Source organism: Musca vetustissima, unplaced genomic scaffold, assembly GCF_032173495.1.
Source record: "Musca vetustissima isolate MV318-11 ecotype Yass unplaced genomic scaffold, APGP_CSIRO_Mvet_v1 utg28993, whole genome shotgun sequence".
NCBI classification, from domain to species: domain Eukaryota; kingdom Metazoa; phylum Arthropoda; class Insecta; order Diptera; family Muscidae; genus Musca; species Musca vetustissima.
Window position 1 is genome coordinate 51,390 of NW_026876932.1, and position 21,752 is coordinate 73,141.

General features: G+C 36.6%; 1 protein-coding gene across 1 annotated transcript; it reads left to right on the forward strand.

Moving 5' to 3' along the window:
• Window positions 1-239: 239 nt before the first annotated feature.
• On the forward strand, window positions 240-18,639 carry LOC133321451 (phosphatidylinositol 4-phosphate 5-kinase type-1 alpha). The gene is made up of 13 exons (XM_061530539.1): window positions 240-324; window positions 5,058-5,083; window positions 5,156-5,296; window positions 5,372-5,712; window positions 5,778-6,293; window positions 6,360-6,461; window positions 8,799-8,931; window positions 9,069-9,156; window positions 9,804-9,866; window positions 13,505-13,585; window positions 15,702-16,059; window positions 18,209-18,381; window positions 18,536-18,639. The coding sequence occupies exons 1-13, from the start codon at window positions 240-242 to the stop codon at window positions 18,637-18,639; spliced, it is 2,211 nt and encodes a 736-aa protein (XP_061386523.1).
• The last annotated feature ends 3,113 nt before the right edge of the window (window positions 18,640-21,752 follow it).

Here is a 21,752-nt window from a genome sequence, read left to right on the forward strand (position 1 = left end):
ATTAAAGAAAAAATTCAGAAAGTGTATAAAAATGTTTGTCCTATATGTGAAAAATTGAAATGGAAAAGTGTTTTAGAAATTCGTGATTAACGAATGAATGTGATATCGCGGTGATAGTGAACCTCATCGAATATTGTCTAGCCCTGAAAAATTCATAATACCCTAGCATAGCGGTCATTATTCCTGTTACCCATATTTTTAAGAAGCAAAAAAACGAGGAAACAGAATTCCCCATCATCATGGCATCGGGAGGAGTTGGTATTAGCTCCATAGATCCGGATGTATCTTCAACATCTAATACAAAATTCACATCCGACCGTGAAGGTAAAATCCAACGAAAAAAAAAAATAAATTACAAACACAATTTGCATTACATAAATTCCTAAAGGAAGAGATTTTTTGCCATTAATGATAGATGACTACGTGTGTGTGTATTATCTGTTACCCTATGTGTGTATGTTCGAAAGTTTAATATCATAAATTGTTAAACAAGAATGGGATACTGCTCCTCCTTAAAAAAAAAAAATCGAGAAAATATTCCCTTCGACAAAAAAAATCATTACAATGTCAGCGAAGAAAAAAAATCAATGAAAATCGCTAAACTGACACAAGAATACGATGTATTGTATTCCTATTGGAATAGTTATGCCCTCAAAATCACAAAGAGAGAGAGATAGTGAGCGCGTTTCCGTTATAAATTCATGTTCATGAGAGTGGTTAACAGAGAACATGTGTCACAAATTTGTTTCGCACTTTTGTTATCTTCCGCTCTTCCTCTCTTCCAACTGGAATATGTTAATTTGAAGTGGTTTGTTTATGTTTTTTGACAGCTGGGGGAATGTTTTGACATTTGTTTGAATTTTAATATTGTTTTTGCACAAACAAGAAAAAACCAGTAAGGAAAGTAGTAAAGTCACACGGGCCGACTATATGATACCCTTCACCACTTTGGCTATATTCAACAAATGAATCCTAACAGACGTTTAAACGACCAGTAAAATGAAATTAGATCCATAAACATGCAACATTCAGCAACCGATACTCAATTTTTCATTTGGTCAGATATAGAAGATATATCTAAATCTGAACCGATTTTTACGAAACTTAACACACATTATTCTAGACCTAATTCATTACGCTGTACCAAATTTCGTGTAAACCGAAATATATTAAGGGACTTTGGTGCACCATTTACCTTAAATCGGACGAAAATATATAGGGGAGCAATATCAAAATCTGAACCGATTTTCACGAAACTTAACACACATCATTCTAGACCTAATTCATTATGCTGTGACAAATTTCGTGCGAGCCGAAATATATTAAGGGACTTTGGTACCCCATTAACCCAAATCGGACGAAAATATATAGGGGAGCAATATCAAAATCTGAACCGATTTTCTCGAAACTTAACATACATCATTCTAGACCTAATTCATTATGCTGTGCCAAATTTCGTGCAAATCGAAAGATATATAGGGACTTTGGTACACCATTTACCTTAAATCGGACGAAAATATATAGGGAAGCTTTATCTAAATCTGAACCAATTTTCACGAAACTTAACACACATCATTCTAGACCTAATTCATTACTCTATACCAAATTTCGTGTAAACCGAAATATATTAAGGGACTTTGGTACACCATTTACCTTGAATCGGACGAAAATATATATGGGAGCTATATCTAAATCTGAACCGATTTTCACGAAACTTAACACACATCATTCTAGCCTTAATTCATTACGCTGTCCCAAATTTCGTGCAAATCGAAAGATATATAGGGGCTTTGGTACACCATTTACCCTAAATCGGACGAAAATATATATGGGAACTATATCTGAATCTGAACCGATTTTCACGAAACTTAACACACATCATTCTAGACCTAATTCGTTACGATGTGCCAAATTTCGTGTAAACCGAAATATATTAAGGGACTTTGGTACACCATTTACCTTAAATCGGACGAAAATATATATGGGAGCTATATCTAAATCTGAACCGATTTTCACGAAACTTAACACACATCATTCTAGACCTAATTCGTTACGATGTGCCAAATTTCCTGCAAATCGAAAATTTCCTGCAATACTTATGTGTACGAAAAATAAAAATAATAAAAATAGAGCGGGAACAATGAAATTTGAAGTCAGGATCATTGTAGGGGTGTAGATTTAGGATCAGGATTCAGTTTAACAAATTAATACTTATGGGTACTAAATTTGGTACAATTTGTATTTTAGTTGAACTAATGGAGCTAGAATCATGAAATGTTGGAGTCAGGATCACTGTTGAGATGTAAGATTGAAATATGTAGGAAGTTTTGGAAATTCGTACTACTGTGTGCTAAATTTGGTACAATTTGAATTGTGAGTCAACTGATAAAGTTGGAATCCTGAAACTTGGATTTAGAATCATTGGGGCATCTTCATCCATTCTCACAACATGACCTAGCCAACGTAGTCGCTGCAGCTCAATATGTCTAACAATGCCGATGTCCGAGAATAGCTGGTACAAGTCATGGTTCATTCGACGGCGATATTCACCGTCAACGCAGATCGACCCATAGATCTTTCGGAGAATTTTTCTCTCAAACACTCCAAGAGCTGCCTCATGCTTGCGTAAGTACCCATGCTTCTGATCCATATAATAGCAAGGGTAGTATCAGCGTCTTGTAGAGTGTGAGTTTGGTCTGGCGGGAGGTGGCCTTGCTTTTGAGTTGCTTACTCAGATCATAGTAGCATCTGTAGGCCAACACTATCCTTCTCCGAATTTCAAAACTGATGTGATTAGTTTTATTTATGGCCGTACCAAGGTATATAAAATCTTTGACTACTTTGGAGCTGTAGTTCTCAAGTTCCACAGTTGGTCCAAGTCTACTGGATGTCTTGGGCGTTGTACCATCAGCTTAGTCTTTTCGCCGTTTACTGCCAGACCCATTTTTGGCAGACTCCTTCTCAATTTGTTCAAAGGTGGCTGTTACCGCTCTCAATGTTCGACCCATTATGTCGATGTCATCGGCGTAGGCGAGTAACATGTTTTGTCTAGTGTACTGAGTGCCAGCTGGATGTTAAAAAGATCACACGACAAACTGTCACCTGAATATGAATCCTCGTTCGGTCTCCGAGAGTTTCTTTCCGACTTTAACAGTTGATCTTGTGCCAGTTAAAGTTATCCTGCACAGCCGTATTTTAAAACCCTCAGAGCGGATTGTGCTATCGAATGCTGCTTTGTAGTCGACAAATAGGTGGAATGTGTCGATGTCTTTTTCGTGGGTTTTTTCCAGGATTTGGCGCAGAGTGAAAATCTGGTCAATAGTGCATTTGCCAGGTCTGAAGTCGCATTGGTATGGTCCAATAATGTCATTGACCATTGGCTTCAGCACTTTATATGCGATGGGAAGGAGGCTTAATCCTCTATAGTTGGCACATATCGTCTTGTCTCCTTTTTTGTGCACGGGACACAGGATGCTGCGGTTCCAATCATTGGGCATGCATTCATCTAACCAAATTGTACTAATCAGCTGGTGCATGCTCCTTACCAGCATCTGATCACCAGTATTGAATAGTTCGGATTGTAACCCACCGGCACCTGCTGCTTTATTATTCTTCAGCCGATTGGTTGCTATTCTGATCTCATCTTGGATAGGTGGTATACACTCTATACCGTCAACTATTATTGGTTCTGGGGTATCCTCTTCGCCGCTAATATTTGATACCAGTTTTTCAAAATGCTCCTTCCAGATCCTCAGCACGCTGTCTATATCTGTCACCGGGTTACCTTCTCCATCTCTACAGGAGGTTGTGCCTGCACCAAAGCCTTTGGTTTGGTGTTTTACCCGTTGGTAGAATTTCTGGACTTCATTCTGACTCCTGTACATCTCGATTTGCTCACGCTCACGTTTTTCTTGTGCTTTCTTATTTTTTTCTGAAAATACGTTTCTCCTCTCTCCTTTTCTCCTGATAGTTATCCATCGCATTACGTGTTTCTACTGTCCGCAGGGTTGTCCTATACGCTGCATTTTTCATATCAGTAGCATTACGACACTCCTGATCGTACCAATGGAACTAAATGAATGATATTTTTCGAAGCTAACCGAAAGAGAACGAAACCGCTCAACTTTACTTCAAGCTTATCTAGAGTTGTATCGTTCCGAAATGAAATACATTAAAGTGACTATTCCACAAAGGGAAGATCGGTACTAGTTTCGGTTTGTTCATTGCTTATCTCATTCATGTAGGTCATTTTATCGGGATTTCCCGTTGCCAATAAGACTCTCTGGTTGTGTTTAGACTCTAAGACCACAAAGACCTATGATAATTTTTGTCTTTTCCTCTATTCGGCTTAGGTACTCTTTTGAAATACCCCTATAAATTTAGGACGACTGCGAAATATTCCCAGAACTTTGGGCTTGCCATTAATGAAAATCCCAGGTTTGTTCGAAATATTTTATAGGACTTTAATGTCATCTCGACTCTTAATGTCATCCGTTCTCTAATTCCCTATCCTTCAGGTCGTTTTTTAGAGATCTTTTGGGTTTTAGCACTTCTCTTTGCCTTCTAATCGGCTTTCAGTCTTCTAGTTCTATTGAATGACTCCCAGAACTTTAGGACGTCGTCTATTCTCCCCACACCCTGTTTTAGGTTATCTTTGAGAAAGCTTTCAGCTTTAATCTCTTCCATTTGTCTTCTGGTGGACTTCATCTTCTCTACTGAAACTCTCAGGTTCTCTACGAAATACTCTTTAAAGTTCAAATTTGCTATTTAAAAATATCTGTGATTTTTCTGGAGGATTTCGTAGGACTATAAATCTTCTCTGTAGTTGTCTCTTCCTCCCGGTTCTTCAGGTTCTGATCGGCTTCAGATTCTCTATTAGAAGTCTTCCAACGCTTCAGACAGTCTCTCTGGTTTCCTGGATGATTTCTGCGGCATTTCTATCTCAGCTGAGACTTGTTTATGTTTAGTTTCAGGATTGCTCCTCTCAGGGTATCATTTTTATCCTTTTCATTTGTAGTTGACCTATATTTTTAATTAATTTTTTTATTTTTTTTCAGATGCCCAAGACTCATCCATTTCGGAGGTAAGTTCGCACAATCTCAATTTTAGCTCGACTTATTTTAACTAATCTCTCTTCTCTCCTTGGCTTTTTTAGACCCCGGGTAAACAGCGTACCAAAAGTGATAAGGAGCGTAAAATTGGCCATAGGCGTGTCGGTGAGGGTGGTGAGATCACCTATAAAAAGATACAGACCTCACAGATTATGGGTTCCATACAATTGGGTATACAGCATACGGTAAGCGGAAGCTCTGACTTATTTTCGGAATTTTTCGAATATTAATTTTAATTGTGTCTCCCTTTCCCCAAACAGGTCGGTAGTTTAGCCTCTAAACCAAAACGTGATCTACTTATGATGGACTTTTGGGAAATCGAAAGTATTGTCTTTCCGCCCGAAGGTTCTAGCCTTACGCCTGCCCACCACTATAGTGAATTTCGTTATAAAATTTATGCGCCGATAGCATTTCGTTACTTTAGAGATTTGTTCGGCATCCAGCCGGATGATTTTATGATGTCCATGTGTTCGTCACCATTGCGGGAGCTGTCGAATCCGGGTGCATCGGGTTCCATATTCTATTTGACGCATGACGATGAATTTATCATTAAGACGGTGCAGCACAAGGAGGGGGAATTTTTGCAAAAATTATTGCCAGGGTAAGCAGAGAAGAAGAAGTTAAGAAGATCTCCAAGAAAAGAAAATAATTTCCTCTTTTTTTCAGTTACTACATGAATTTAAATCAAAATCCCCGTACCCTTTTGCCGAAGTTCTTCGGCCTGTACTGCCTGCAGACCAACAATGCCAAGAACATCCGTCTGGTGGTGATGAACAATCTGCTGCCTTCCTATGTGAAAATGCATCTGAAATACGATCTGAAGGGATCGACGTTTAAACGCAAAGCCAATAAAGCGGAACGTGCCAAGAAATCGCCAACATTTAAGGATTTAGATTTTATGGAACAGCATCCGAATGGTATATTCCTCGAGGCTGAAACCTATTCGGCCTTGATTAAGACAATACAACGGGATTGTACGGTACTGGAATCATTTAAAATTATGGACTATTCCCTACTGCTGGGCGTACACAATTTAGATTTGGCCTCAAAGGAAAAGCAGAAGACACGAAAGCAGGCCAAATCATCGCAATCCGAGGAATCGGATGAGGATAATGCTCGTGGTACAGAGACAACGTCGGATAATCAGGATGAAGAAACGCAAAGCAATATACAACGCAATAGGTGAGTGGGGCGAGAAGGTATTCAAGGAGGATGATCTACTAATCCAAGAATTGTTCGTATTTTTAGTGCGGCCTATCGCTCGAATCGCCAACGTTTGGTAGCCCACTCCACGGCCATGGAGAGTATACAGGCTGAAAGTGAACCCATTGATGATGAAGAGGATATGCCGTAAGTAAAAAAAACACACACACGCTTAGAAAATGGTTCGATGTGACGAATGTCCAAAATGGGAGGGTTTTAAATAAAACTTTTTCAAGGATCAAAAGAGGCGTGGATTTTTTCAAGGATATTTGTAGGACTCAGACAAGGCGTGGATTTTTTAAAGAATATTTTTTAAGGACTCAGACAAGGCGTGGATTTTTTAAAGAATATTTTTTAAGGACTCAGACAAGGCGTGGATTTTTTAAAGACTAATTTTCAAGGACTCAGACAAGGCGTGGATTTTTTAAAGACTAATTTTCAAGGACTCAGACAAGGCGTGGATTTTTTAAAGGATATTTTTTCAAGGACCTACACAAGGCGTGGATTTTTTAAAGGATATTTTTTCAAGGACCTACACAAGGCGTGGATTTTTTAAAGGATATTTTTTCAAGGACCTACACAAGGCGTGGATTTTTTAAAGGATATTTTTTCAAGGACCTACACAAGGCGTGGATTTTTTAAAGGATATTTTTTCAAGGAACTACACAAGGCGTGGATTTTTTAAAGGACCTACACACGGCGTGGATTTTTTAAAGGATATTTTTTCAAGGACCTACACAAGGCGTGGATTTTTTAAAGGATATTTTTTCAAGGACCTACACAAGGCGTGGATTTTTTAAAGGATATTTTTTCAAGGACCTACACAAGGCGTGGATTTTTTAAAGGATATTTTTAAGGACCTACACAAGGCGTGGATTTTTTAAAGGATATTTTTTCAAGGACCTACACAAGGCGTGGATTTTTTAAAGGATATTTTTTCAAGGACCTACACAAGGCGTGGATTTTTTAAAGGATATTTTTTCAAGGACCTACACAAGGCGTGGATTTTTTAAAGACTAATTTTCAAGGACCAACACAAGGCGTGGATTTTTTAAAGGATATTTTTTCAAGGACCTACACAAGGCGTAGATTTTTTAAAGAATATTTTTTAAGGACTCAGACAAGGCGTGGATTTTTTAAAGACTAATTTTCAAGGACTCAGACAAGGCGTGGATTTTTTAAAGACTAATTTTCAAGGACTCAGACAAGGCGTGGATTTTTTAAAGAAAATTTTTTAAGGACTCAGACAAGGCGTGGATTTTTTAAAGACTAATTTTCAAGGACTCAGACAAGGCGTGGATTTTTTAAAGACTAATTTTCAAGGACTCAGACAAGGCGTGGATTTTTTAAAGACTAATTTTCAAGGACTCAGACAAGGCGTGGATTTTTTAAAGACTAATTTTCAAGGACTCAGACAAGGCGTGGATTTTTTAAAGACTAATTTTCAAGGACTCAGACAAGGCGTGGATTTTTTAAAGACTAATTTTCAAGGACTCAGACAAGGCGTGGATTTTTTAAAGACTAATTTTCAAGGACTCAGACAAGGCGTGGATTTTCAGAGATATTTTTTAAGCACTCAGGCAAGGCGTGGATTTTCAGAGATAGTTTTTAAGCACATAGGCAAGGCGTGGATTTTTTAAAGGATAGTTTTTCAAGGACCTACACAAGGCGTGGATTTTTTAAAGGATAGTTTTTCAAGGACCTACACAAGGCGTGGATTTTTTAAAGGATATTTTTTCAAGGACCTACACAAGGCGTGGATTTTTAAAGGATATTTTTTCAAGGACCTGCACAAGGCGTGGATTTTTTAAAGGATATTTTTTCAAGAACCTACACAAGGCGTGTATTATTTGAAGGATATTTTTTCAAGGACCTACACAAGGCGTGGATTTTTTAAAGTATATTTTTTCAAGGACCTACACAAGGCGTTGATTTTTTAAAGGATATTTTTTAAGGACTTAGACAAGGATATTTTTTAAGGACTTAGACAAGGATATTTTAAGGACTCAGGCGTGGATTTTTAAGGATATTTTTTAAGGACTCAGGCGTGGATTTTTAAGGATATTTTTTAAGGACTCAGGCGTGGATTTTTAAGGATATTTTTTAAGGACTCAGGCGTGGATGTTTAAGGATATTTTTTAAGGAATTAGACAAGGATATTTTTTAAGGACTCAGGAGTGGATTTTTTCAAAGATATTTTTAAGGACTTAGACAAGGATATTTTTTAAGGACTCAGGCGTGGATTTTACAAAGGATATTTCTTCAAGGACCTACACAAGGCGTGGATTTTATAAAGGATATTTTTTCAAGGACCTACACAAGGCGTGGATTTTTTATGGACCATGGACTGGTGTGGATTTAACAAAAATATTTTTGGACAAATTCCTGCGACATTTTTAGGACAAATTCCTGCGACATTTTTAGGACAAATTCCTGCGAATTATTATAATTATTTCCAATTAAATTATTTTTCCCCCCTTTCAGACCCGGTGGCATTCCGGCCCGCAGTGAAAAGGGTGAACGCCTGCTGCTCTTCATTGGCATCATTGATATTTTACAATCGTATCGGCTGAAAAAGAAACTGGAACATACCTTCAAGAGTATCATTCATGATGGTGTAAGTCCAAGCGATTATTTATCTTTATCTTGTTTATCTGTGGATATTATCTTACAGCTAATTTTTTATTAAAAAAAAACAAAAAAAAATATTTAATTTATAAATTCAAACCAATTTTTCTTTACACATCTCTCAAGGATACTGTTTCAGTGTGTCGTCCTTCATTTTATGCTCAAAGATTTCAAAATTTCATGGCCAAAACTGTATTTCGTAAAATACCGTCTCGTAAGTTTTCTTCAATTCAATCACAAACAACAACAACAAAAAAACAAATAAAAATTACAAAAAACAAAAAATGATTTTGCACAAAAATTTAACAAATGTGATGGTGATTAGGGGAAAGTGACAAGAGAAAAATTAATAAAAAAAATCGAGGACTATAAGGACCTCATATAAAAGTTTTTGGAAATATTTTACTGAACATAATTAAAGACTTTTGAGAATACTTTTTTCTTAAAAGCTTATAAGGTTTGATCTTTTAAAATATATTTTTTGGGACTATTCGGAACTCCTTTTTTGAATATAGTAACGTCATAATCGTGGAATTTTTATAAATATATTTTTACCCTATATGGGGAGATAAAAAAAAAGTATATTGAAAAAATATTCAATAAAAATGTTTAAACTTTTGTCATTTCCTTCGCTATCACCTCCACATCAAATTTTTGTAAAAATTTATTTGAAGTAACAATTTTGAGAGCGCCTTGACCCGCTAGAGTTTGTTGAACATTTGATTCTGTCATCTGTCTTGCAAGCAGGATAAAAATAATCTCTTTATCATATTATCCTCAACAATGTTTCATATTCACATTTTTCTATATTTTTTTTTTATTTCAAAAAACAAAAACAAAACAAAAAACGAAAATGCACAGTGGATCTCCCCGAGATCAAAGGAAATCATAGAAAATTTCGTACTTTGGTATCCAGTTATATAGGTAAATGTTAGCGAATTAATGAAAAAAAAACAAAAAAAAATAATATAAAAAACTATAATGGAAAAATAATAGATATAGTAATTTCAAAATTATTATTTAAAAATTTTTATAAAAAAAATTAAAAAAAAAATCTGCTCAAAATAAAAACTCTACATTTCTAGGAACAAATAATACAACAAATAATAAAAAACCGTGGATTTAGAAAAATAGATACTTTATTTATTTATTAAATTAAAAAAAATGCGGGTTTTTTAAACAAATGCTTTTTTACGAATTTTTATAAGCGGTAGTTAAAAAACATTTTTATAACTGTGAATTTTTCTTCCTTTTTATTTTATTGTAAACTTTTTATAACCTACGATTTTTTAATTTTTTCGAACATTGTTTTAAACCAGTGAGCAGTATAGTCGGACGGGGCCGACCATACGATACCCTACACAACTACCACGGAACGCTAACTTTCTGCGGATGTTTATTCCGAGCCTGGGCAATAATTCGTCCCTTTAGCATGATTAGAGGTCAACAGCACCTCTTCCTTACACTGACATATTTTCCGAATATTACTATTCATATTCAGTACAGCCCTTCTAATTACTTGTCCATATTCCCTTCACCGTGGGTTGTGTTGTGATGTTCGGCCTATTATTGGCATCGACTCGAAAAAAACACAAAAAAATTAAGTATTCGGTCCACTTCATCCCATAATTATAATCTGATCATCACCGAAAGTTATAGGCGTTGTCCTTGACCATAACTGGAACCTCATGGAAAATTTACGTCATTGTATACAAATTTTCTAATTTTTCACACAAAAGTCAGTGTCCATTTGATCCGCTAAATATTGACCGATCCTTATCAAATCGGGCATACTTATTCATTGGCCCTATCCCCTTCTCCATGTAAAATTTCGAGATGTTCGGACCATAATTGAGGGCTCTAGAGCGATCAGAAAAACCGACAAAAATTAAGTATTTGGTCCATTTCATCCCCTATATATTAACCGATCTTTACCAAAAACAATATGGGTCTTCATTGGCCAGAACCCATCCTACATGCAAAATTTCGTGAAGATTGGTCCATAACTGTGGCCTGTATCGTGTTTACAAATTATAATGGACAGACGGACGGACACACATGTCTAGATCGATTCAGTTAGTCGAGATATGACGATCGGTATACTTAAAGGTGGGTCTAGGACCAATATTTCGCGGCGTTACAAACTCTTGGGGCTGCACAAAGCTATAATACCCTGACAACATAGTTGTGTAGGGTATAAAACGTAAACCAGTGAACGGAGCAATATAGTCGGACGGGGCCGACAATACGATACCCTACACAACTACCACAGAACTCTTTCTGCAGATTTAAATTCCGAGCATGGGTAATATTTCGTATTAGTTGCACCCTCTTGCCCGATTAGAGGTCAACAGCACCTCTTCCTTAACTGACACATTTTCCGAATATTACTAATGTTCAGTACAGCCCTTTAAATTACTTGTCCAGATTCCCTTCATCGTGGGTTGTGTTGTGATGTTCGGCTTATAATTGCAGCCTATAGATCGAATCGAAAAAAAACACCAAAAATAAAGATTTCGATCCACTTCATCCCAAAATTATTGTCTGATCATCACCGAAAATTAAAGGCGTTGTCCAGTTATTGTAAAACTGGAACCTCATGGAATATTTCAAAGCGATCAGCGCTATATTTCGGCCCGCTAGTGTAGTAATGGGTTACGAAATAATATCTGAATACATAAGAACCTGTAAATCTATACTAATAAAAGTGTTTGACTGACTGATTTAACGATTCATCAACGCCCAGACGAAACGGGTGAAGCTAGAATCTTGAAATTTTGGGTAAGGGTCACTCTTGGTCCAAATGTGACAGATAAGGCTGGGTTTTTTGGAAATTCGTACTAGAACGGTACGAAAAGTCTAAATGTGGTATCATTTGTATTTGGCGAACCGGTAGAGCTAGAACTTTGGTTGGTGGTCGTTGATGGAGTGTAGGATAGATGTGCCAAAGGGGTTTTGGAAATTCAAACTGTAACTATCCGAAAAGTACGAAAATGTACTAAATTTGGTACAATTCTGTAGCATGTGAACGAGTAGCGCTAAAAAGTTGAAATTTGGAATGCAAATTAGGGTTGAGATGTAGAGTCTATTTAAGGTGATGGTTTTAAAAGCGTGTATACATGTGTACGAAAAGTACTATATGGTACTATATTTGGTACAAATTTGATTTGGAGGTACAAATGGAGCTGGAATCCTGAAAATTGAAAGTAACATTACCGTCGGAGTGTAGGATTGGGATATGTACGTAGTTTTGGAAATTTTTTACTTATGTGTACGAAAAGTACTAAATCGTACTATAATCGGTAGAGTTTGGATTTGGATGAACCGATAGAATGGGAACAATGAAATTTGAAGTCAGGATCACTGTAGGGGTGTGGGATTGGGGTCAGGATTCAGTTTAAGAAATTAATACTTATGGTTACTAAATGGTACTAAATTTGGTACAATTTGAATTTTAATTGAACCAATAGAGCTAGAATCATGAAATTTGGAGTCAGGATCACAATTTGAATTGTGGGTGAACCGATAGAGTTGGAATACTGAAACTTGGATTTAGGATAACTGTGGGGATGTGAGTTTGGGTTCAGTAGGAATTATTGGAAATTCGTACTATTGTGTACTAAATTTGGTACAATTTAAATTGAGGGTGAACCATAGACTTGGAATTCTGAAATTTGAATTTGGAATCATTGAGAGGGTGTAGGATCGCGGTATGCAGGTCGTTTTGTTGGATGGTTGAGGTGGGTACTCTTGGAAAATATGTGTGCTAAATTTGGTACAATTTGAATTTGGGTGAACCTGTAGAGCTCGAATCATGAAATTTGGTACTAAATGGTATTCGAATATGTTCGAACATTTGTAAAGAAAGTATTTAAAAAAATTATAAAATCATTTATGTACATTTCTATAGAAAAAATTCTTAGAAGGTGAATACGGATTTTTCTATAGAAAACCCCAATTGTTCTATAAACAATTATTCAGAAGTTCATATTTTTTTATAAAAACTGAAAGCAAATCTTTTTTTTACAAAAAATATCCCCAAATTATAGTCATAAGTTATTCAATATCCAATATTTTGAGCAGATTTTTTATAAAATAATAAATAAATTAATAAAAAAAATTTAAATTATTGGCTTTATATGAAATTTGTGTAACCCTGATGTGAAATCAGGTAAAAAATATATTTTTTTTTTCAAAATAAAATTGAAATCTTTTTTTATCATAAACCATTAACATATCAACATTTTCATATTTATTAAAAAAACTGCAACATTTTATTTTGATCTCAAAAAAAAAATTTAAAGCATTTTTGAATTATTTGCGTGCTTTTTAATTTTTTAAGTTCGTATTTGAAGTGCACTAGGAATTAAAAAAAAATAAAAAGCCGATGCTGAATATTTTGCTAATTAATAAATTCAAACTTTTTTTATATAATTTCCGAATGCCAAAAAATGCACATAACAACATCATTTGCCTGCTGCAAAAATATGAAAATGAAAATCTCTATTGGCTGTATGACAAAACTGGGCATGTCAAAAAAATCCTGATTGGAAAAAATCTAGCTCTCAAGCACTCACCATCGAAGCGAAAAAGTCTGTCGAAAGCAATACAACGTTCCATAGATAGTGAAAATGAGGCAAGAGGTAAAGAAACCAAAAAAAAAAAAACAACAAAAAACGAATATTCACACACACACACACACATTTTTACACTTAAAAAAAATTAGAAATTAAAAAAAAATATCCATTAAAAATTAGAGAAAAAATTTCAACCTCAAAAAATTTGATTTGAATTTTTTTGTTTTTTGTCGTTTTTCGGATATGCAGATCATGGTCATGCCCCACATCATCCACCGACAGCGACAGTACAACAACATAAAAAATCTCACATAGCCGGTGGCAAAATGTCAGCGGCTGGTGGTCCAGTAGCCAGTACGTCGGTGTCCACCTTAAAATCCATGGCAGCCCCACCGGTTAAGCAACGTAATCCCTCGGGAGGAGGAGGAGGTGGTGGCTCGGGTGCCACCTTAAAGGCCAAAGTACCACCGCCCGTACCACCCAGAGGTTCACCCAGACGCCGAGGTGACAGCGATAATCAGCTTGAGGGAGGAGGAGGCGGTAGTGTTAGCGGTGGCGGAGGCTCCACTCGGGCCCTTTCCACCACACCAGGTATTGAAACTAAAGCGAATCGTAATAAGAAACATAAAACCAAACAGAAAGACACCACGATGACGACGCACAATTACGACGACGACAACAACAACAACAGCATCAGCGATGATAATTATTCTAGGGATAGGAATGGGAAACGTGACCGCAGCAGCAGCAGCAAGGGTCTAATGTCCAGCCTGAAACCACCACCACAGCCGGAGGAGGATTTGCCACGTTTTGGGGATCGCCGTTCGCCCAGCAATGTCCAGGACTGGCTGGAGTTACATGACCTGTTTGAGGGTATTGGTGGCCCCGAGAGTCCGGTAAAAATCGCACCTCCACCAATACCACTTCCACCACAAATTACCGCCGTCCCGCAAAAAACAACTACCACCGCGATGATGATGCGCCGCAAAGATTCCGTGAGATCAACCGCTTCTAGTACATATTCCGCAGCTAGATCACGCATCTCTCATCATGTTCGCCCGCTAAATCATGTCGATATGTTCCATCGGCAGAATAATCTCATGGCTGGGCGGCGTCCATCGGTCGCTGCCTCCATTGTGTATAGTTTCCCACCCATACCCTCAGAGGTTAGTGAACGTAGTGTGCCAAGGCATGCCGCTAAGAATGAGGAGGACAAAGAGGAGATGCGCCGCGAAACTCGTGCCCAGCGGGCCCAAAGGAAGCGGGAGAAACGCCTGCAGTATATGCAATATGCGGACATGGCCCTGGCCGATGATAGCTGTGAGCCATTTGAAGATAATCTTTTACAATCTATGCATGCCTTTATAGAAGTTAAACAGGACTTGGAAAAGTCTCACAGGTCCAGGAGGGTGCGTTCCACGAAAATTCAGAAGCAGCAGGATGATGAACTCTCTGAACTGCATAGTATTTACAGTGATGCTCCAGCACCAGCTGCTGCTGCTTATCACAACAAAGGTGGTGCGATCGGCATTGGCGGCGGAGACGAATATGTCCGCAGGAACAGCAGTGAGATTGGCGCTCGCAAATATTATCCCCACACCCGCTGGGATAAAACCGAACGGGAGCGCCGCAACAAGAAAAGCAAGAAATTGAAACGAACGAACGATTCCAATACCAACACCAAAACCACCACCTCTGCCAATAACGCCCATCATCCGGAGGACCCCATCAACGAATCTGAAATGAAAAAAAATGCCTTGAAAAAATTGCCCAAAAATAAAATCAAGGATGGCGGCTTACCTCCTCCACCTAGTTTGAATCTTGATCCACCATTTAGTAGTAGACGTAGTAGTTTTGTTGAATTTTAGTTAATCGTTGTTGTTGTTGTTGTCGTTGTTGCGCTCAGACCTATATCATTGGCTCATCCAGCAGCAGGGCAGCACCGAAAAGGCTTTTCAATGCTTGGCTAATTTTTTAACAAAAACAAATTTTTTTGAATCATTAAAAAATGCATTTCAAATGCTTGAACCAAAAAAATCCGCATCCCCAACTCCCTGAACCCCACCTCAACCCTTCCTTACAAATACTAGTAGCCTAAAAATTTGTTCTCTCTTTACTATTGAAAAAAAAAACAATCTCTTACTCTCTCTATCTCATTTATCTCTCATTTATTTATCGCTAGGCACAACACCATCATGCAGTTCAACACCACCCCCTGCCTTCGATGATATATCCGAGGATAATAGTTATAACAAGCATAGTTCCTCAACGACTTCGAGGCGTTCGCATCAGCATCACCAACAGCATCAATCGCATCATCACCACCACCACCAGCAGCAACACTCCTCCCAGTCGCAGGCGGCTCATCACCACCAACACCACCACCATCACCACCAGCAGCAGTCGCAGCAACAGCAGCCGACGTCAGCACATTACCATCAAAGCGACGGGCTGTCCTCCTCCTCGTATCACGATCGTAAAATGAATGTGGGTCCAGCCTATCGAAGTTCATCGTCATCGCAAAAAGATGATATGGTCAGGTGAGTTTGTGAAAAAAAAAAATACCCACAAAAAACTGAACTGAGAATGACTTCTTGAACAAAAAACAAAAACTGTAAATGAATGTATAAAAAAATGGACCTGCGCTTAGAAAAGTGAAATGAAGCTGGGTAAAGAGGTTAAGGTCGGATTTTTTATATAGAAAAAATTTCCGAACTGAGGTTCGGCGGATTTTTTTTAATAGAAAAAATAGAAAAAATATAAAAGAAAAAATGCACGAAGTGAGGTTCGGCGGATTTTTTTTTCCATAGAAAAAAGTTCCGAACTAAGGTTTGGCGATTTTTTCCGAAATTTGGCGGATTTTTTTCTATAGTTCGATTTTTTTTATAAAAAAAAAACTGAAGACCCTCAGGCAGTCCAAAAACAGTCCGAACTGAGGTTTTTCGATTTTTTTCTATAAAAAATGTCCGAATTGAGGTTCGGCATATTTTTTCCTACAAAAAAAAATGTCCGAATTGAGATTCGAATTTTGAGACCCTCAGGACGAAGTTTTCTTGTATACAAAAAAAAATCGGAGAACCTCAGTTCGAAATTTAAAAAAAAAAAAAACAAAATTGGAGACCCTCAGGCAGAAGTTTTCTCTATAGAAAAAAAATCCTGAGACACATGGGTCCAAGTTTTTTATAAACAAAAAGGTCCAAGTTTTTTTCTATAGAAAAAAATGTTCGGGTCCCTCAGGTCCAAGTTTTCTCTATAAAAAAAATTTTCGGGACCATCAGGTCCAAGTTTTTTTTGTGTAGAAAAATATTTTCGGGACCCTCAGGTCCAAGTTTTTTTTTCTATAGAAAAAAAATTTCGGGTCCCTCTGGTCCAAGTTTTTTCTATAGAAAAAAATTTGCGAGACCCTCAGGACCAAGTTTTTTTCTATAGAAAAAAATTCCCTCGCGAGACCCTCAGGTCGAAGTTTTTTTCTATAGAAAAAAATTCGCGAGACCCTCAGGTCGAAGTTTTTTTCTATAGAAAAAAATTCGCGAGACCCTCAGGTCGAAGTTTTTTTCTATAGAAAAAAAATTCGCGAGACCCTCAGGTCGACGTTTTTTTTTCTATAGAAAAAAAAATTCGCGAGACCCTCAGGTCGACGTTTTTTTTCTATAGAAAAAAATTCGCGAGACCCTCAGGTCGCCAAGTTTTTTCTATAGAAAAAAATTCGCGAGACCCTCAGGTCGAAGTTTTTTTTCTATAGAAAAAAATTCGCGAGACCCTTGGGTCGCCAAGTTTTTTCTATAGAAAAAAATTCGCGAGACCCTTGGGTCGCCAAGTTTTTTCTATAGAAAAAAATTCGCGAGACCCTTGGGTCGCCAAGTTTTTTCTATAGAAAAAAATTCGCGAGACCCTCAGGTCGAAATTTTTTTCTATAGAAAAAAATTCGCGAGACCCTCAGGTCGCCAAGTTTTTTCTATAGAAAAAAATTCGCGAGAACCTCAGGTCCAAGTTTTTTCTATAGAAAAAAAATTCGCGAGACCCTCAGGTCGACGTTTTTTTTTTTCTATAGAAAAAAAAATTCGCGAGACCCTCAGGTCGACGTTTTTTTTTTCTATAGAAAAAAAATTCGCGAGACCCTCAGGTCAACGTTTTTTTCTATAGAAAAAAATCGCGAGACCCTCAGGTCGAAATTTTTTTCTATAGAAAAAAATCGCGAGACCCTCAGGTCGAAATTTTTCGAAGTTTTTTTCTATAGAAAAAATAATCACGAGACACTCAGGTCAAAGCTTTTTCCATTAAAAAAAATTGTGAGACCTGCGGATCAAGCTCCGAACCTGAAATTTTGATCCAAAATTTCCTTTTCTAAACTTTTTGAATAACTGCACTTTGTATGTAACATTTCTTGCACCTTCTCTTTATACACCTCCACATCCACCACACCCTTCCACCACACAATTGCACAATGCTGAAGACCCCTGCCCTGACACAATATAATCTATGTATATATGTATATTATATATAAAAATATATATATTTTTTAAATATAAATCATGGAATGCCAAGAGCTCTACAATTTTTATTTCCGAATGCTCTGCTCTTTGTATGTGTGTGTATGTGTGTCTCTCTCTCTAACTCTCTCTGTCTCTTTCATTTGAATCATCATCCGGTAGTTGAAATGAATTTTTTTATTGTATTGTATGATTTTAGTGTTTCCGAAATACATTTAGACACCTATTTAGCCGTAGATACATCATCCAGTAGTCACTATGGTTCAAGGGGCGGTCTAGCCTGGACACCACCAGCATCTGGTGAAGGTTCAACACCCACATGGACCGAAGGTACGCCCAGTTTTACCGATTCCAGTTCAAGTGGTGACTTTGGTAAGTAGACAAAGGACTCTCACGCCCCCCACTTCCAACCCCTAAATACCTCTGGGAGTGGGGGATAGGGGGCGCTGGAGTGTCCTGCATTAAGTCGATATAGAATTGTCCGTAACACATTTAATGCGATCAGACAATACCTCTTTAATTTCAGAACATTTTTCGCCAATTAATTCCTCGAAAATGGATCGCTACAAGCCAACGGTTGAGGATGCCATCAATTCGCTATCCGCCGAAATGATCAACGATCGTCATTGAAGAAAAACCCAAAGTGGTGTTGTTGGGGACAAAATCCGAATGAATGGAGTAAATAGGAAACAAAAAGAAAATCGAGGAATCCAAAAAGGATTAAAAAATGAACGAAAATAGGAGAAGTTATTTGTTGTTGTTTTAATTTAGAAGAAGTTACAAATAAGAAATAACTGATGTATCCATATAGCCAGCTTTGTTCTGAAATAATGTGTGCGTGTGTTTTCTTCGGTATACTCTCTGAACTCAAAAACCAAAAAAAAAAGTTTGAATTGTGTTCATCAAAATCATAATCATCAAGGTAGATATTTAGAAAAAAATTCCGTGAACCTCAGTTCGAAATTTTTTCTATAGAAAAAAATTCTCGGGAACCTCAGGTCCAAGTTTTCTCTATAGAAAAAAATTCGTGAGACCCTTGGGTCGTCATGTTTTTTCTATAGAAAAAAATTCTTGAGACTCTTGGGTCGCCAAGTTTTTTCTATAGAAAAAAAAATCATCAGGTCCTCTGGTGCAAGAAAATTTTTTTAGAAAAAATTCCTTGGACCTCTGGTCCAAGTTTTTTTCTATAGAAAAAAATTCCGAGTCCCTCAGGTCGATGTTTTTTCTATAGAAAAAAAATTCGTGAGACCCTTTGGGTCAGGTTTTTTCTATAGAAAAAAAATTCGTGAGACCCTTGGGTCGCCAAGTTTTTTCTATAGAAAAAAATTCGTGAGACCCTTGGGTCGCCAAGTTTTTTCTATAGAAAAAAAATCGTGAGACCCTCAGGTCGAAGTTCTTTCTATAGAAAAAAAATCGTGAGACCCTTGGGTCGCCAAGTTTTTTCTATAGAAAAAAATTCGTGAGGCCCTCAGGTCGATGTTTTTTTCTATAGAAAAAAATTCCGAGACCCTCAGGTCGATGTTTTTTTCTATAGAAAAAAATTCCGAGACCCTCAGGTCGATGTTTTTTTCTATAGAAAAAAATTCCGAGACCCTCAGGTCGATGTTTTTTTCTATAGAAAAAAATTCCGAGACCCTCAGGTCGATGTTTTTTTCTATAGAAAAAAATTCCGAGACCCTCAGGTCGATGTTTTTTCTATAGAAAAAATTCCGAGACCCTCAGGTCTATGTTTTTTCTATAGAAAAAAATTCCTGGGACCTTATGGCCATTTTCGGAATTTCCCAATACTACTTTTGAATTAATTAATTGTTTTCAAATTATGTTAAATTAACATAATTACCTATACACATACACTTGTTCATTAAAGTTAAACATATACATACATACATAATCACCATCATAATAATGAAGTTAAAAAAAATGTTTGCAATAACCAACCAACCAATTCATGTACATACTACTATAGTTATATATAATGTAATTATTTATATACTTCTTAATATATACAAACATAAATACATACATATGTGTAAAATTTGTTTCTTTGTCGCAATTTAAAAAAAAAATCAAATATTTGTTTTAATTTCAAAATGTTTACAAAAGACGATACTGTTTTTATGAATTTAAGGCTATCTAAGACTACTTGCGAATATTCCAAAAATAACCTCAAAAAAGATATGGATCTTAAAATTTCTTATATTGTTTTCAAAATTGCAAATATGTTTTCAATATAAATATGACAATTTTTTTAACTTATCTATGGCTATATATTTTTAACTCTCCCTCTCTCTATCCCTACCTATCTCTATGAATATTTATCTCTTAAGTGTTTAATTTATTTATAATTTAATAATTTTAAATAAAAAAAATTTTTAATAAACTCCATTACTATTTGCATTAAAAAAAATACAATGCCTAATAATAAATAATCCTAAAAAAAATCCATAACTCAAGGACATTGTATCTTTGATTGAATTTAAATTTTGAACCATCAAATGTTATTATTCTTGCTAAAAATATTTACGGCCATGTTCATAATTAATTTTATTCAAATTTATATACAAAAAATATTTATAAAATAAAACAATCACATATATCAGATAAATAGAAATTTTGACAGCATACTTACCAGTTTTGTAATATTGCGGAATATTTCATTTTTTTCTGAAATTAAATTAAAAAAAATTAATTTAAAAAATAATTTTAATTTAAAACAATAATAATAAAATCCAGTGAGCGGATCAGTATAGTCGGACGGGGCCGACCATATAATACCCTACACAACTTCCACGAAAATCTGACTTTCTGTGGTTCTAAATTCTGAACTTGGGCAATATTTCGCGATATTTGCTACCACTTGACCGACTAGAGGTCAACAAATATTACTAATATCCGGTACAGCTTTTCTAATTACTTGTCCAAATTCCCTTCGCCATGGGTTGTGTTGTGATGTTCGGCTTTCAATCGTGACCTGTAGATCGACACAAAAAAAATTATGTTTTCGGTCCACTTCATCCCAATATTATTATCTGATCATCACCGAAAATTATAGGCGTTGTCCTTGACCATAACGGGAACGTCATGGAATATTTCAAAGCAATCAGCGCTGTACTTCCGCCCTCTAATGTGTGGTAATGGTTTACTAAATAATATCTGAATACGTAAGCACCTGTAAATATTTAAGTGTAACCGTCACATCTGACCCTTAAATTGACGATCGGTAAACTAAAACCATTGCTCTTGGATATACTAATTATTTCTCAGGTCTATGTCCTTCAGGGTTAAATCTATACGCTATAGAATACAAATTTTGTAATTTTTCACACAAAAGCCAGAATCCATTTGACCCGCTAAATACTGACCGATCTTTATCAAAATAGGCATGCTTTTTCTTTGGCCCAATCCCCTTCTTCTCCATGCGATGTGTGGGCCATAATTGCGGCCTGTGGAGCGATCGGAAAAACCGACAAAAATTAAGCATTTGGTCCATTTCATCCTTTAAATAGTAACCGATTTTTACCAAAAACAATAGGGGTCTTTTTTGGGCAGAACCCATCCTACATGCAAAATTTCGTGAAGATTATTCCATAACTGTACAAATTATAATGGACAGACGAACGGACGGACACACATGAACGGACAGATATGACGATCGGTATACTTAATGGTGGGTCTATGACCAATATTTCGCAGCGTTACATACTCTTGGAGCTGTACGAAGCTATAATATTCTGACAACATAG